Source organism: Phaethon aethereus (genome assembly GCF_964289735.1).
Source record: "Phaethon aethereus genome assembly, chromosome: 11".
Taxonomy (NCBI): Eukaryota; Metazoa; Chordata; class Aves; order Phaethontiformes; family Phaethontidae; genus Phaethon; species Phaethon aethereus.
Genome location: NC_138587.1, coordinates 23629092 through 23642195, shown reverse-complemented (window position 1 = coordinate 23642195; position 13104 = coordinate 23629092). Strand labels below are relative to the sequence as shown.

The 13104-nt window shown below is 38.1% G+C and overlaps 1 protein-coding gene across 1 annotated transcript; it reads left to right on the top strand.

The window, feature by feature from the left end:
• Window positions 1-956: 956 nt before the first annotated feature.
• On the top strand, window positions 957-12834 carry PTPDC1 (protein tyrosine phosphatase domain containing 1; the record flags this gene model as incomplete). Its single annotated transcript, XM_082004749.1, has 9 exons — window positions 957-1047; window positions 3797-3968; window positions 4741-4821; window positions 5043-5161; window positions 5941-6078; window positions 6771-7978; window positions 8710-8895; window positions 11792-11902; window positions 12718-12834. The coding sequence occupies exons 1-9, from the start codon at window positions 963-965 to the stop codon at window positions 12832-12834; spliced, it is 2217 nt and encodes a 738-aa protein (XP_081860875.1). The 5' UTR covers window positions 957-962.
• Between the last annotated feature and the right edge of the window lie 270 nt (window positions 12835-13104).

Genomic DNA, 13104 nt, shown 5'->3' with positions numbered 1-13104 from the left:
AGTTTCGGACAGTAGAAATATCTGATATTTTGTCTCATTTTTTCTAACACTTGAGTACAAGGAAATAGGAAAACTAAATATATTGGTGGTGATTCTGCTGCCCATATGATGAGACATGTCTTTTTCAAATGTTTGCATGTTATCTGGACAAGCTATTAAGATTTTTTAAGAGAACTGTCTGAGAAATTTCTTCTTCATATGAAATTTAAGGGAACACTTTCTGTCAGGGTCATCAAAGAACAAAATCAATAAAACAGAAAAAATATTATTTCTTTTTGTCAGATAGAAGGTCTTCAGAGCAGGACTTACCTTGTATTAGAAACTGTATTAAAGCATAAGAAAAAACTCTTTTCTGCTTAGACAGAGTCTTGTGTTCAGTTTTCTTGTTAGAGGAGAATCTCCATATATGTGACTTCAAACTTGCCAACAGGCTAAGAACAAAGAACAGAGGGGAAAGAGCAGAGAAGGTGTATAACTTGTGGATAGCCTGTTTGGCAAGTATCACCTAAAATTACAAGTAGTGTGAACTGGAAATAGTGCTGCCATTATGATATCATTAACTTTGCTGAAACTGCCCCTTGTAAGATTTCTGTTCAAGATCTGTGGTCATAACGTTTACTTTTAAGAATTTGAGAAAATCAAGATGGCATCACACTACATGCTTTTGGTTGCGTGACTCCTGTCCATATAAAACACATGGTTGTAAAGTACATAATCATCCAAAGTCTAGAGCGAGAAATACAGAATCAACTAAACTTTTTAATTGCTAGGACAGACAGTGAAGCTGTTGAATTTTAAGGTGTCTGCACACCAAAAAGAAAGTACATTCCATGTCTGACTGCCCAAATCTTAAGCCTTGGACAACTCTATAACCAGGTGCCAGGTACTCAGCTTTATTTTGCATTTTTGAGCTTCTGGTGTAGGTTTTCAGTGAACATATTACTGTTTTAACAGGTACTGCAATGGCTGCAGGAGTTTTGCTGCAGAATGAACTACCGTATTCATCGCTGCTAGAGAGCAGTCTGTATCTTGCAAATATGAGTTCAGGTAATAATTTTTTTCTGGTATGCCATTTGTAAAAAGTACTTAGAGAAATTCTGAAAAAAATATTTTCCATAGAAAATTTAAAAACCCAGAAGTATTTTCCCCAATTATAAGCATAAAATGACTGCAACAAAACCAAACTGCATTACTTTATCATGACCATGATGTGTTAATAAGTTGAGAATTTCTGTAACTTTCATATTGTCAGGTCTCTTCATTGAAGGAACTGTGTGATTTTTGTGTTCAGAAACTGCCTAGTTCTCTGAAAATACAAACACACCTTCAACAAAACTCCCTTTTATAATAAAGTATTTAAACTTAACGGGATGTAATTCTTTCTTACAAATTTCGGGTGCATACTTGTAGATCCTGCTAGATTCAGTAGGAAAATAATGATGTGCAACATTTTATTTTGCTCATTTCTGGTGTTGCTATCATTTGATACATGCTGAAGAAAAGTTTCTGGGGAGAGAAAAAAAAGTATTAAATAGAAGAAAGCAATATACTTAATTAGAAAACATTTTTCATGTTTCCTGGATATAGGTAGCACTTGAAATAGCCTTTCTCTTCCACCTAACCCCCAAAATAAACGCACATTTAAATATTTCCTCATCTCTTGATATCAGGTTTATTGTTGAATTAAAATAGTCAAAGTTTTGAGACAACAGCTAACAGACAGCTTCACAATTTTCCTTTTCTCATATGACATCACTACGGATGTTTCAGGCCTGGTACCTACAGCAAACCTTGCTGTGTCTCCTTAAGAGCCCGGGTGCAGTATCCAAAATTCAGTCACTCAATTCCCGTTCAGTACCTGGAAGGAACAGTAGATTTCTGCCTGATGAATTTTTATCAGATGAGTGCTTTCTCTTACACAAATTCCTCTGTAAGAGTTAACTGTTTTCGTAGTACAAAAAGAAATGTCAAACACAGACCGAAGGTAGTATATATCCTTAGGAAAACACAATAGGATTAATTTGCTTATTGAACAAATCATAGTGAGTTTTCTTGATTTTCCCAGTTTCTCTCTCTTTAACATGCAGACTAATGAACACATAATGGGATGACAAAGTTTTTTTAACATTGCTTTAGGCTGTTCTCCACATAATTGCATGAGAATTTTGTGCTTCTGAGATTGTTGCAATCTTTCTGGCCAGCTCATTCTCCTTCTTAGCACACTGGAAGCAAAGTGGGAGGCAATTTGCCACCTAATACCTACCTTGAAAAGCCTAAAGCACTCAGCACATCTCCTCCTCCCCATAATCTGCTTTATCTCAGTCTGTAGGGCTAACAGCTTTGCCTAATAAAAAAGCTGTGCCCTGAAAAAAAATAAGCCTTTTGTTTTGAATAACAAATTGTGTTTTGTTAGAAGATATGAATGGTCCAGAGCGAACAGTCTGCAATTCATCATGTACTGAACCATTTCAGAAGGAACACACTAATCCCAATCATTACAGAGCTAATGATGCGTTCTGGAGCGCTAAGTGGAGGAGGAGAGGTGGTTGTGGAATGTTAAACCAAGAGGTGGGAGAGTATAATGTACTTACAGATTTCTCAGGAAGCAGAGCCTCCAGCTACATTTTGATTGTTCTTTTGAATCTAGTATTTTGTGTCTTAGCGAGTTCTGAATGCATGTTATTTACAAGTAACTAAATGCTCACATTGTTTATGGAAAATGTTTTGGTGGTTCCCAGTCCGTTTTCAAAATTATCTGCTTGAAATGCAACTATTTTCATCAAGCAGCAGAACAGTTTGTCCCAAACAGAGTCCATTCCTATAGAATCATGCAGCCCCAAAGGTAGCTGGCAGCAGCGCCGTCATTGCTAGTTACTATGGAGACAGCTCAGCCCATGCTGACTAGCTGCTGGAGCCTACAGAAGGATGCACATCCCTCCGCAACTTCAGCGCTGAGCAACTTGGATTTCTTACCAGTGCATCCCCAGCAGCCTTCCGAGACGGTAGCTGGGGCTGGTCAGTCATGCAGGGTTCACCCCGAAGGCGTTCGGCAGTGAGTATTTTTAGCAACTTTTTCCAGGGTCGGAGGCATTCTTCCTCCGATCCCCTTCTTCGCATAATCCAGAGGCGCCGGAGCTCAGTTGTAGAGGTACTCTCATCATCGACTCACCGGGTTATGGTGGCGGTATCGTCTCTGAGCCCTGAGGAGCTGGATGCAACTTTTCCTGAAAAAAAAAGTAAAGTACTTTTCATTAAGCCTGTTGGCAGTTCTGGGTATTTTGTTACTATTAAATTAATATACTTTTGTTCTGTTAACTGTATTTTATATATATGCATAAAATACTGGGTTTAAAATCTATTTTACTGTATTTTATATTTTCTTCACTGATTTCTTATTCAAGGATTAATATATGCTTTTCACTCTTAACAGCTCAGTTATAGACAACAGATAAAACAGAAGTACACGCTCACACATAAACCAAGTATATGGCTAAGTATTTTTCAATTTCAGGTGGAGGAGGACTGTGAAATTTCTTTCTGTTGCAAGGGTTATCACACACTCCAACAAGAAAAAACAAAGTTACTGTGAGAAAAAACAACATCTGCAGTAATTCAAGCAATTTCCCCCCCTCAGAATCCTTCTTTTAGGTCTGTGTTGAAAAATGAGCTTTAAATATATATCTTCCATATATTTATGCTATCTGTAACTTCATCAATTTAAGGTTGGACTGACACTTTAAAGGTGGAGATGAGTTTTTAAGCTTCCTCACTAAATCTGGTTTTGCCTGTGTTCTAGGAGGTTTGAGGCGTCCAACAGCAAAATACACTAAAGTAGGGGAGAGCCTTCGCCATGTCATTCCTGGTCACATGCAGTGTTCGATGGCATGTGGTGGACGCGCTTGCAAGTATGAAAATCCAGCTCGATGGAGTGACCAGGAGCAAGCCATTAGAGGGCTGTACTCTTCTTGGTAATAAGCAGCATTTACTCTCACTAAATGCAACTGCATCCATTGTATTTATTAAAAGAGAGAATTCAAAGTAATTGGCTACTGCTAAGTATAAAACATAATGATAGCTTGATTCAGAATTACAATTTAACAGTAAACCACAATGAGCATTGTACATAGCCCAGTAAAGATGATGAAAGACTTTTGTTTACTTACAGTAAGTTTGGTCCAGATCCAAAAGAATAAATACCTATCCGTCATGAATTATAAAAAAACCTGTTCTGGGTTGTAGGCAGTTACTGCTAAGGTTTAAATTGCACATTAGTTAAAATGTGTTCATAATAGAATTTAAAACTAAAAACATTTACTGAAGATGAAATAATGTAAGGTATGTATTCAACAGCGTATTCACATGCAGTAATATTCATATGAAATGTATCTTTACATTCTTACTGATTTTTTTGTAATGGCAAATGCTATTCAGGTGCATACAAACCTTACAGGGCCAAACAGAGATCTGAGTCCAGACTTCCTAGTCAAAGGAATTTTTTAATATGTTCATTGGCCTGGCATTTAAACAGTTGCAGTAATGGTCTTCTGATTTGTAGTACCTGTGTCAGCTTAACACATCACTACCACTACATCATAGTAGAATTTTTTTAAAAATTGTTTCTAGTTAATCAGCAAGGTGTTTCTGTCTTCCTTAAAAATAACATAGTATTCTTATTTTGCTAGATTAATACTCAGTAAATTATCAGCAACAACATTACTATCTACTTTTCTAATTTCTTAGGATAACAGATAACATACTGGCTATGGCTCGACCCTCAACAGAATTAATTGAAAAGTACAACATTATTGAACAGTTTGAAAGGTAACAAATTTAGTCATTATTTATTGTAGGTTTTACTAGTGTAATTCGTGACCCATTTTCTCTTCTAACATAGATTTGGATTATTGATAAAGATCCTTTCATTTTAATGATATACAGGTAAAGATTTATTCTCCACTAAGAATAAATGTTTCAGAAGATATGTGATAATGGGATTTTGGCTGCATATAATAATACCTTGACTCATCTATTCCTTCCTTAAGATGTAGCATAAAAACCATAATTAACCTTCAGCGTCCTGGGGAGCATGCAAGCTGTGGAAATCCACTGGAACAAGAAAGCGGTTTCACCTACCTTCCTGAAGCTTTCATGGAGGCTGGAAGTAAGTTCACTCCTGCTGCTGTTCCTCATTAATTATTGATTTTGGCACTTAGAGATATTTTTACTTGAATTCTTGTGTGTTAAAAGCAGCTATATAAGAAACGTTGCACAAAATGGGATGTAAACGTGAAACTTGGCAAATATAATCAAGAGTGAATAACACATTATCCAAGATTGTATGTATGAAGAGTGAGATGGAGGGTTTCTATTTAGGTGTTTAGCATAAAGGACAACAGCTGGTTAAATTTTTCTTTTTCTTCTGAGTTTCCACACTTGTAAATCATTAATGGTGTTTCAAGTTCTGGTACAGTTAATGCTTTCTTATCTAGACTATAAAAGGTTATTTCATTCAAGGACATTTGTATTGACAGTATTTTTGTATTTTCACATTACAGTGAGATGAGAAAAAGTACGTCTCCATAAGAAACAGCTTTTGTACTGAAGAAGTGCTTTTATTTCTAAAAAGAAAAAAATTACCCTGTGCCTATATATAGCTCAGTAATTTTTGTATGAATCACTCAGTTTTGTTACACCTTTTACATTCTAGCTGAACTTCAGTTTGACAAATCTTTGCTAGTTTCATGTATTTATCAAATTTCAATAGCTAGCGTACTCTGAAATGGGAAAATAGTCTCTTGCAAACAATACATAGTCAGATTCTAAGGTCCATTATGCAATTTTAGTACTATCATTTATTCTTAGTCATCTCTCCTCTGCATATAGTACTGAAAATGTCACATTTGGTACGACAGAAAATAACTCACTCTCTTCTTGTTTCAGTTTATTTTTATAATTTTGGATGGAAGGATTATGGAGTGGCATCTCTCACTACTATACTTGATATGGTAAAAGTCATGGCATTTGCATTGCAGGAAGGGAGGGTAGCTGTTCATTGTCACGCAGGACTTGGTCGGACAGGTATGTACTTTACTGCAAGATCAACAGAATTGTTTTTCTAAAAATGAAAACCAGCCTCTGGTTATAAATGATTAATAATTTGTTTAGATTCTATATTGTTCCAAGATGTACATCTATAAAATGGTTAAAAATGCTAAACAAATTTGTGAAAATGATCTGAATGGCATGGAGATGAGTTTTAGTACATGAAAACAATAACCTGTAAGGTAAAAAAAAAATTGAATCTGTATAATAATTCCCTGTTAACATTCAAATGGGACAGCTTCTTTTTGATGGGAAAAATTCACCTAGTACGCTTCCATTTCCTAGTATTTATTCCATGTTTACAAACCTACCACTCATTGTTAGATCAGGTAGATTTGCTGGAGCAGCTAAAATTTCATTTACTTCTGTCCCTTTCAAGACCTTTTTGCCCATGTGCTTCCTTGTAGAAGCCACCATTGCTCCTGTGTTTAGAAATGATGGAACTTTAGATGCTGTGATGAGAAACTAGCTCTCACTGAAAATGTAGTGAGAATGGGTTTACTATCTTGTGGTCCAATAAATGCAGTTATACTTGGGTAACAGTATCACATAATAGAGGGCATAAAGCCTGTATCTTTACCTATATTAGTTTATATCCTATAGTTCCACTCAATATTTGTTTTAGTCTCATAGCTCTGCAACTAATGCTTGTTTTTTATATTTTCCAGGTGTTCTAATAGCTTGCTACTTAGTTTTTGCAACAAGAATGAGTGCTGATCAAGCAATTCTTTTTGTCAGAGCAAAAAGGCCTAATTCTATTCAGACTAGAGGGCAGCTGTTATGCATCAGAGAATTCACTCAGTTTTTGGTTCCTCTGAGAAATGTATTTGCATCCTGTGAGCCCAAGGTACACACTGTGACACTGTCCCAGTACCTGACCCGTCAGAGACATCTGCTCCATGGTTATGAGAGCAGGCATCTCAAACATGTGCCAAAACTTATTCATCTAGTTTGCAAATTGTTGCTAGACTTGGCTGAAAACAGACAAGTGATAGAGGCAGAATTGTTAGATATACCAGATCTCTCTGCTGAAATTGAAAAGACGGTTTCTCAGTTGGCATCCACACAGCTACATAGAGAACTCGCAAGGCAGGACAGTGACACGTCAGACTCCTCCCACACCCACTTGTCCACTTTTGAGACCCAGGATTCTCTTTTCTCCCTGGGGCATGAATGTGATCCTCTTTGGAAAAAAAGGAATGTCGAATGCCTTCAGCCTCTTAGTCATCTGAAAAGGCGTCTAAGCTATAGTGATTCAGATTTAAGGAGAACTGAGTTTCTTTTAGAACAAGGAGAAACTGCATGGACAGTACCTGCTGAGATACTACTGTGCAACAAACTTAAGCAGAACAGTGGTGAGGAATGTTCTGCCACAGGCGAACAAAAGCTGCAGTTGGATTTAAACAACGAAACATTAGTGCGTAATACATGCATGTTCTGGAGTGAAGGTAAATTTAATTTGGATGGACGAAAAGATGGATCCTCACTTTATAACAGAAGGAACTCCACCAAAGAAGTACAACGCAGCAGAACCTTTTCTTCAGGTCTAGCATCTATCCATAATACCACGGAACCTGGAACGCCAAGGCACAATTTTACCAATGAGATTGGTCATAGAAAAGACCACAAGACTACTATGTATAGCAGAAGAGTCTATGTGTCTGAGGACTCTGATTCTTCTTCTTCTTCTAAAGTGAACTTTTCCATTGGATGTGAAAACCAAGGTAGCAAAGATGTGTCAGAGGCAATTCCGCACATTGTTCTGCAGTCAGAATTAAGTTTGGAAGCCCGAAGAGTTTTGGCAGCAAAAGCACTTGCAGATATAAATGAATTTCTGGGAGAGGATGAAGTGAAGCAGAAGGTAGAAATGTGGCAGGTAAGTTTTAACTTGATTCAATGGGCTCTGCATATTTCACCTAGTTTAATTCCTAGAATAGCAAAAATGCCATCTTGTGCTTTGAAATTACACATTGGGACACCACTTTATACTGTAGTTCAGGAAATGATTGTATTTGTCATTTATGGCCGAGTACTTTCAAAAGCAAGCAAAAATGCAGCTACAAATTTTGGTCTCTAGGAGGAACTTAGAACATTGGTTCTGGTTGTTTTCATTCATTTTGCTAACTAATGAAAATTGATATAATTATCTGTGGTTGTAACTTGGCTGCTGGTAGCATAAAAGTACTACAGATTTTAAGTTAGAGCTGCATTGTTTTTAATCAGTGCTTTCTCAGAACTAATCAGAGGATTCTGTGTGTAAAAGCAAAAGAACAGTAGAAACTTAACTGCTTATCCTCAAAACCAAATCCTCCTAGCAACATTTGCTTTGAAGTTGGAATCTAAAGCCATTTTATGTATGCTAGTAGACAATTGGGAGGTTCTGAGATGCACTGTTTATGTCATCCTTCTGTTTTAAAGAATCACTTCTATCACTGCTGATTAATGTTCATGCTTTGGAAAAACTAGATTTTTTTTTTTTTGTAACTCTGAAGTCGTCTTTTTTTGTTGGAATGTAAGCAGCCAAGTACTGCTACAGTTAAAGAGAATGTTGGCAAAAGTAAATAGGTGATGCATTTTCAGTTTTGTTTTGTTTTGTTTTGCTTTAAGAAAGAACTGAATTCTCGAGATGGAGCTTGGGATAAAATCTGTACCGAGAGAGATCCTTTTATCCTCTGTAGCTTGATGTGGTCCTGGATAGAGCAGCTGAAAGAACCTATTCTATCCAAAGATGATATTGACATGCTGGCAAAAAATTGCACAGAATCACAGGACGCGCTTTACTTACTGAGAAAGGTAGATATTATGTATGTCGGTTCATTCTTTAACTGCCAAGTACGTTTTTTTCATGTGTGTTAAACCATTTATGGCCATTAGGCAAGGGAATTGCACTTTTAAAGGCAACCTCAATCTCTTTCAAAAATCAGAATGAGGATTATTTTGGTATTGAGTAGTATGAGTTGTAATCAATACTATGATGATGAATATTATAAGTAGCAGGTACTATCTTTGTACATGATTCAGTAGAAGCTCAATGTCAGCATATTTCCCTGCAAATTCTGCAGTTTGAGATCCAGAAGCAAAGATGAGAAACCTTTTCTCTGTGACTTGATGTATGGCTTTCGTTAACATCACATCTGGCAGCTGTGCTTAATGGTTGTCATATTTGCTGAGCTTTGGAAGAGCTGGGACAAGGAATAGGAAGAATTTCCCAATTCAAGGAATCAAAGGCCAGGCCAAATTCTTCTACGTAAATCAGAACTGTGGCCATCTGTATTCTGAAATCCCAATGAAAAACAAGTACTTTTGATCCAAACTACTTAATTGTGCTTTCCCCAAAAGGCTAGATGCGAGGTACATTAAAAAAAAAAAAAGAAAAAAAGAATTCTCTATTCTTGGATCTCTTCATTACACAAATTCATTTCCTAATTCTTCAGGAATTCTTTGTTTCTGAAGTATCAATGAAGAAAAAGGTTACCTTTTAACAGCCTCCAGATATCCAAGACTATAGCTTCTAATCAGTAGGTGGTCAGAACTTTGTGTGGTCACTATCTTCGTGACAGGACATTCAGAATTCCCGAGTTCATCTAAAAGCATTGTTTCTTCCTGAAGCATTCTTCTACTCTATCAGAGTTTTAACTTTCTGTTTGTATTAAATAAAAAATAACCGCTTGGCACCTGTTATAAATTAATAGGAAAGGATTAACAATTACAATTTTTTTTAATTAAAAAGACTGATTTTATCTTACCTTATCTTATCCTATATTATTTGAGAATCACAGCATAGCTGAGTTGGCAGAGACCTATGGATATCTTCTAGCCCAACCTCGCTGCTTCAAAACAGTCAACTAGAGCAGGTTGCTTGTACGACAGATGCTCCAGTCCCTTAATCATCTTTGTGGCCCCTCACTGGACTTGTTCTAATATGTCGAAGTCCTTCTTGTGCCAAGGAGCCCAGAGCTGGACCCTGCACTCCAGGTGTGTCACCTCCTTTGACCTGCTGACAACTGTCTGTCTCATGCAGCCCAGGATGCCCTTAAGCTGCCTTTACCGCAAGGGCCTGTTGCCAGCTTGTGTTCAGCTTTGTATGCACTGGGACAGCCAGGTTCTTTCCTGCTAATCTGCTCTCCAGCCAGTCAGCCCCTTCTCTGTATGTACTGGTGCATAATTAGCTGCTGTTCCCAGAAATCCCTCAAGTTTTAACTTGATCTTCACTGTTAAGTGACCTGCCAGTGTGGGATCTGTCTCCCTTGGAAAAGGGATGGTAACTAGCAGCCACAAAGATACTGTTGCTCCCTTTATGCATCCTTGCTAACACTGCTGTTAGGGTTGGAATGTACCCTCAGCAAGTTTGCTCATGATGCAAAACTGGGAGGGGTGGCTGATACACCAAAAGGCTGTGCTGCCATTCAACAGGATCTAGACAGACTGGAGAGTTGGGCAGAGGGGAACCTCATGAAATTTAACAAGGACAAATATAGAGTTCTGCACCTGGGGAGGAACAACCCTGTGCACCAGTACAGGTTAGGGGTTGACCTGCTGGAAAGCAGCTCCATGGAGAAGGCCCTTGGCATCCTGGGTAGACAATAAGTTCTCCATGGGACAGCAATGTGCCCTGGTGGCCAAGAGGGCCAATGGTATCCTGCCTGGTGTGCATTAAGAAGAGTGTGACCAGCAGGTTGAGAGAGGTTCTCCTCCCTCTCTACCCTGTGCTGGTGAGGCCTCATCTGGAGTGTTGTGTCCAGTTCTGGGCTCCCCAGTTCAAGAGAGACAGGGAACTTTTGGAGAGAGTCCAACGGAGGGCTATGAGGATGATTAAGGGACTGGAACATCTCTCGTATGAGGAAAGGCTGAGAGACCTGGGGCTGTTGAGTCTGGAGAAGAGAAGGCTGAGAGGGGACTTTATCAATATCTATCAATATCTGCAGAGTGGCTGTCAGGAGGATGGAGCCAGTCTCTTTTCAGTAGTGCCCAGTGACAGGACGAGGGGCAATGGGCATAAACTGCAGTGCAGGAAGTTCCACCTCAACATGAGGAAAAACTTCTTTACTGCGAGTGTGACGGAGCCCTGGAACAGGCTGCCCAGGGAGGTTGTGGAGTCTCCTTCTCTGGAGACCTTCAAAACCCAACTGGACGCGTTCCTGTGCAACCTGCCCTCGGTGACCCTGTGTTGGCAGGAGGGTTGGACCAGATGATCTTCAGAGGTCCCTTCCAACCCCTACCATTCTGTGATTCTGCTTGGGTGTCTTTCTGCAAGACTCCTTTAATGGTGAAGGAGACTTGGTAGGACAGAGAGAGATGCAGATCATCCTATGTTAGTTGGGGAAACATGCATAGCATTTTGGGCTGGAAAGATCAAACCTCACTTTTTCTATGCCAATTCACATGAATGCTACTGTTCATGTAGGGGACCTTGAAAAAATAAGTCTCCAGATGCACGCCTGAGCTCCTAGAAACTTTCAAAGCAGTTTGTGGTATGCTACAAGAGAAGCATTTTTCCCGTCATGACTGAAATAATTATGTAGAGGCTCTTTAGGTTTGTGAAAATTCCCTCCCCCAACTTCTACACCTGAAGGTTCCAATACAGGAAGGCACAGGCTAGTATTTAAACAGCAATTAAAAAAACCTGAAAGTTAATTGTTTTTCATGAAAATATTTCTTCTAATGAGCTGCTGTTCCTTCTACCCACCAGGAACAGTGTCAGACTATCCTTTGTATTTTACACTGTGTGGTGAACTTGCAAATGCTACCAGCTGATGTGGAGGAGGCCTTACTTGCTCGTGCTATTAAAGCTTTCACTAAGGCAAGTAGCCATTTGTCCATGACATCGTATTTATTTGTTTTAAATCATGAAGGGTGAATCAACAGAGCAAGCTTCTATGAGAAGAGTTGCAGTCATCCTTCACACTTAGCATACTTGTGCTTATCTGTTTCAGCGTTTACATTTTATAATAATCAGCCTACATAACAGGTAGGACATATTAAACAAAATTAAACTCTGTCACTACAAGCCTTAATCCTTTAGTCTAATTTTTCTATTTCTGGATCACTGCCAATTCATGAACTTCTTCAAATTAGGGAAAAGATAATTTTTAAATGGTGAGAATAATTAGTCACTGGGAATAGTTTACCAAAGGCTTTGGTAGATTCTGTACTACTTGGAGTTTTTGTATCAGATTAAATAATCTGCTGAAATTGACTTGCAGTTCAGTTATGTTTCGGGCCGTTGATATAGGATGTGTATAACTAACTTCTGCTTTTGGAATCATTTAATAACAGTGACAGGTTAAGCTTGCTATTGCTCAGCTCAGAGCTGCTGTCTTCTCAGATTCAGCAGGTGAAATTATTTGAACGTTCATCATACTGCATCCTAATCTCTTGTAAATCTACAGATGTCACCTGCTAGAACAATCATGACATTTCTCCTTCTACTAGTTTGTTTTAATGTCTAGTCAGCATAAAATTGAAAATACTGAGCATTAAGTACTCCATCATGAAACATATACTTTCTTTAATATATCTTAAAACTAATTTTTTAAAAAATGTTGGTCATCTACTTTGCATTTTGCTGTATGACATCTCTTTAGCAACTGAACTTAAATTTCTCCCTTTTATTAGACAAGCTTTGATTCTGCAAATGGACCATATGTTTACAATACCTTGAAAAAAGTATTCAAACAAACACTGGAAGAGAAAAGAAAAAGGCTTAAGGAAGGAACAGAGAATCCCTCTTGATTTCTGCACAGCGATGCCGAAGAATTAAATGGGCCTACCAAATTATTTTGCATTTTCCTGCTACTGTATTCTGTGCTATCTGGCATGATTTACCTAACTTTAGGTAATAGTAGTTATTAACAAAGCATTTTATTTTTTTAGAGGGAGTTTTAGTGACAATTGTTCTATCTACACCATTCTAAAGAACAGTTCCTGTGTGACCGTACTGTAGCATTTGGTTTCAGGTACTATCCTTTCGTACTGTGAACTGTTCTTTTGTTTTCATATATA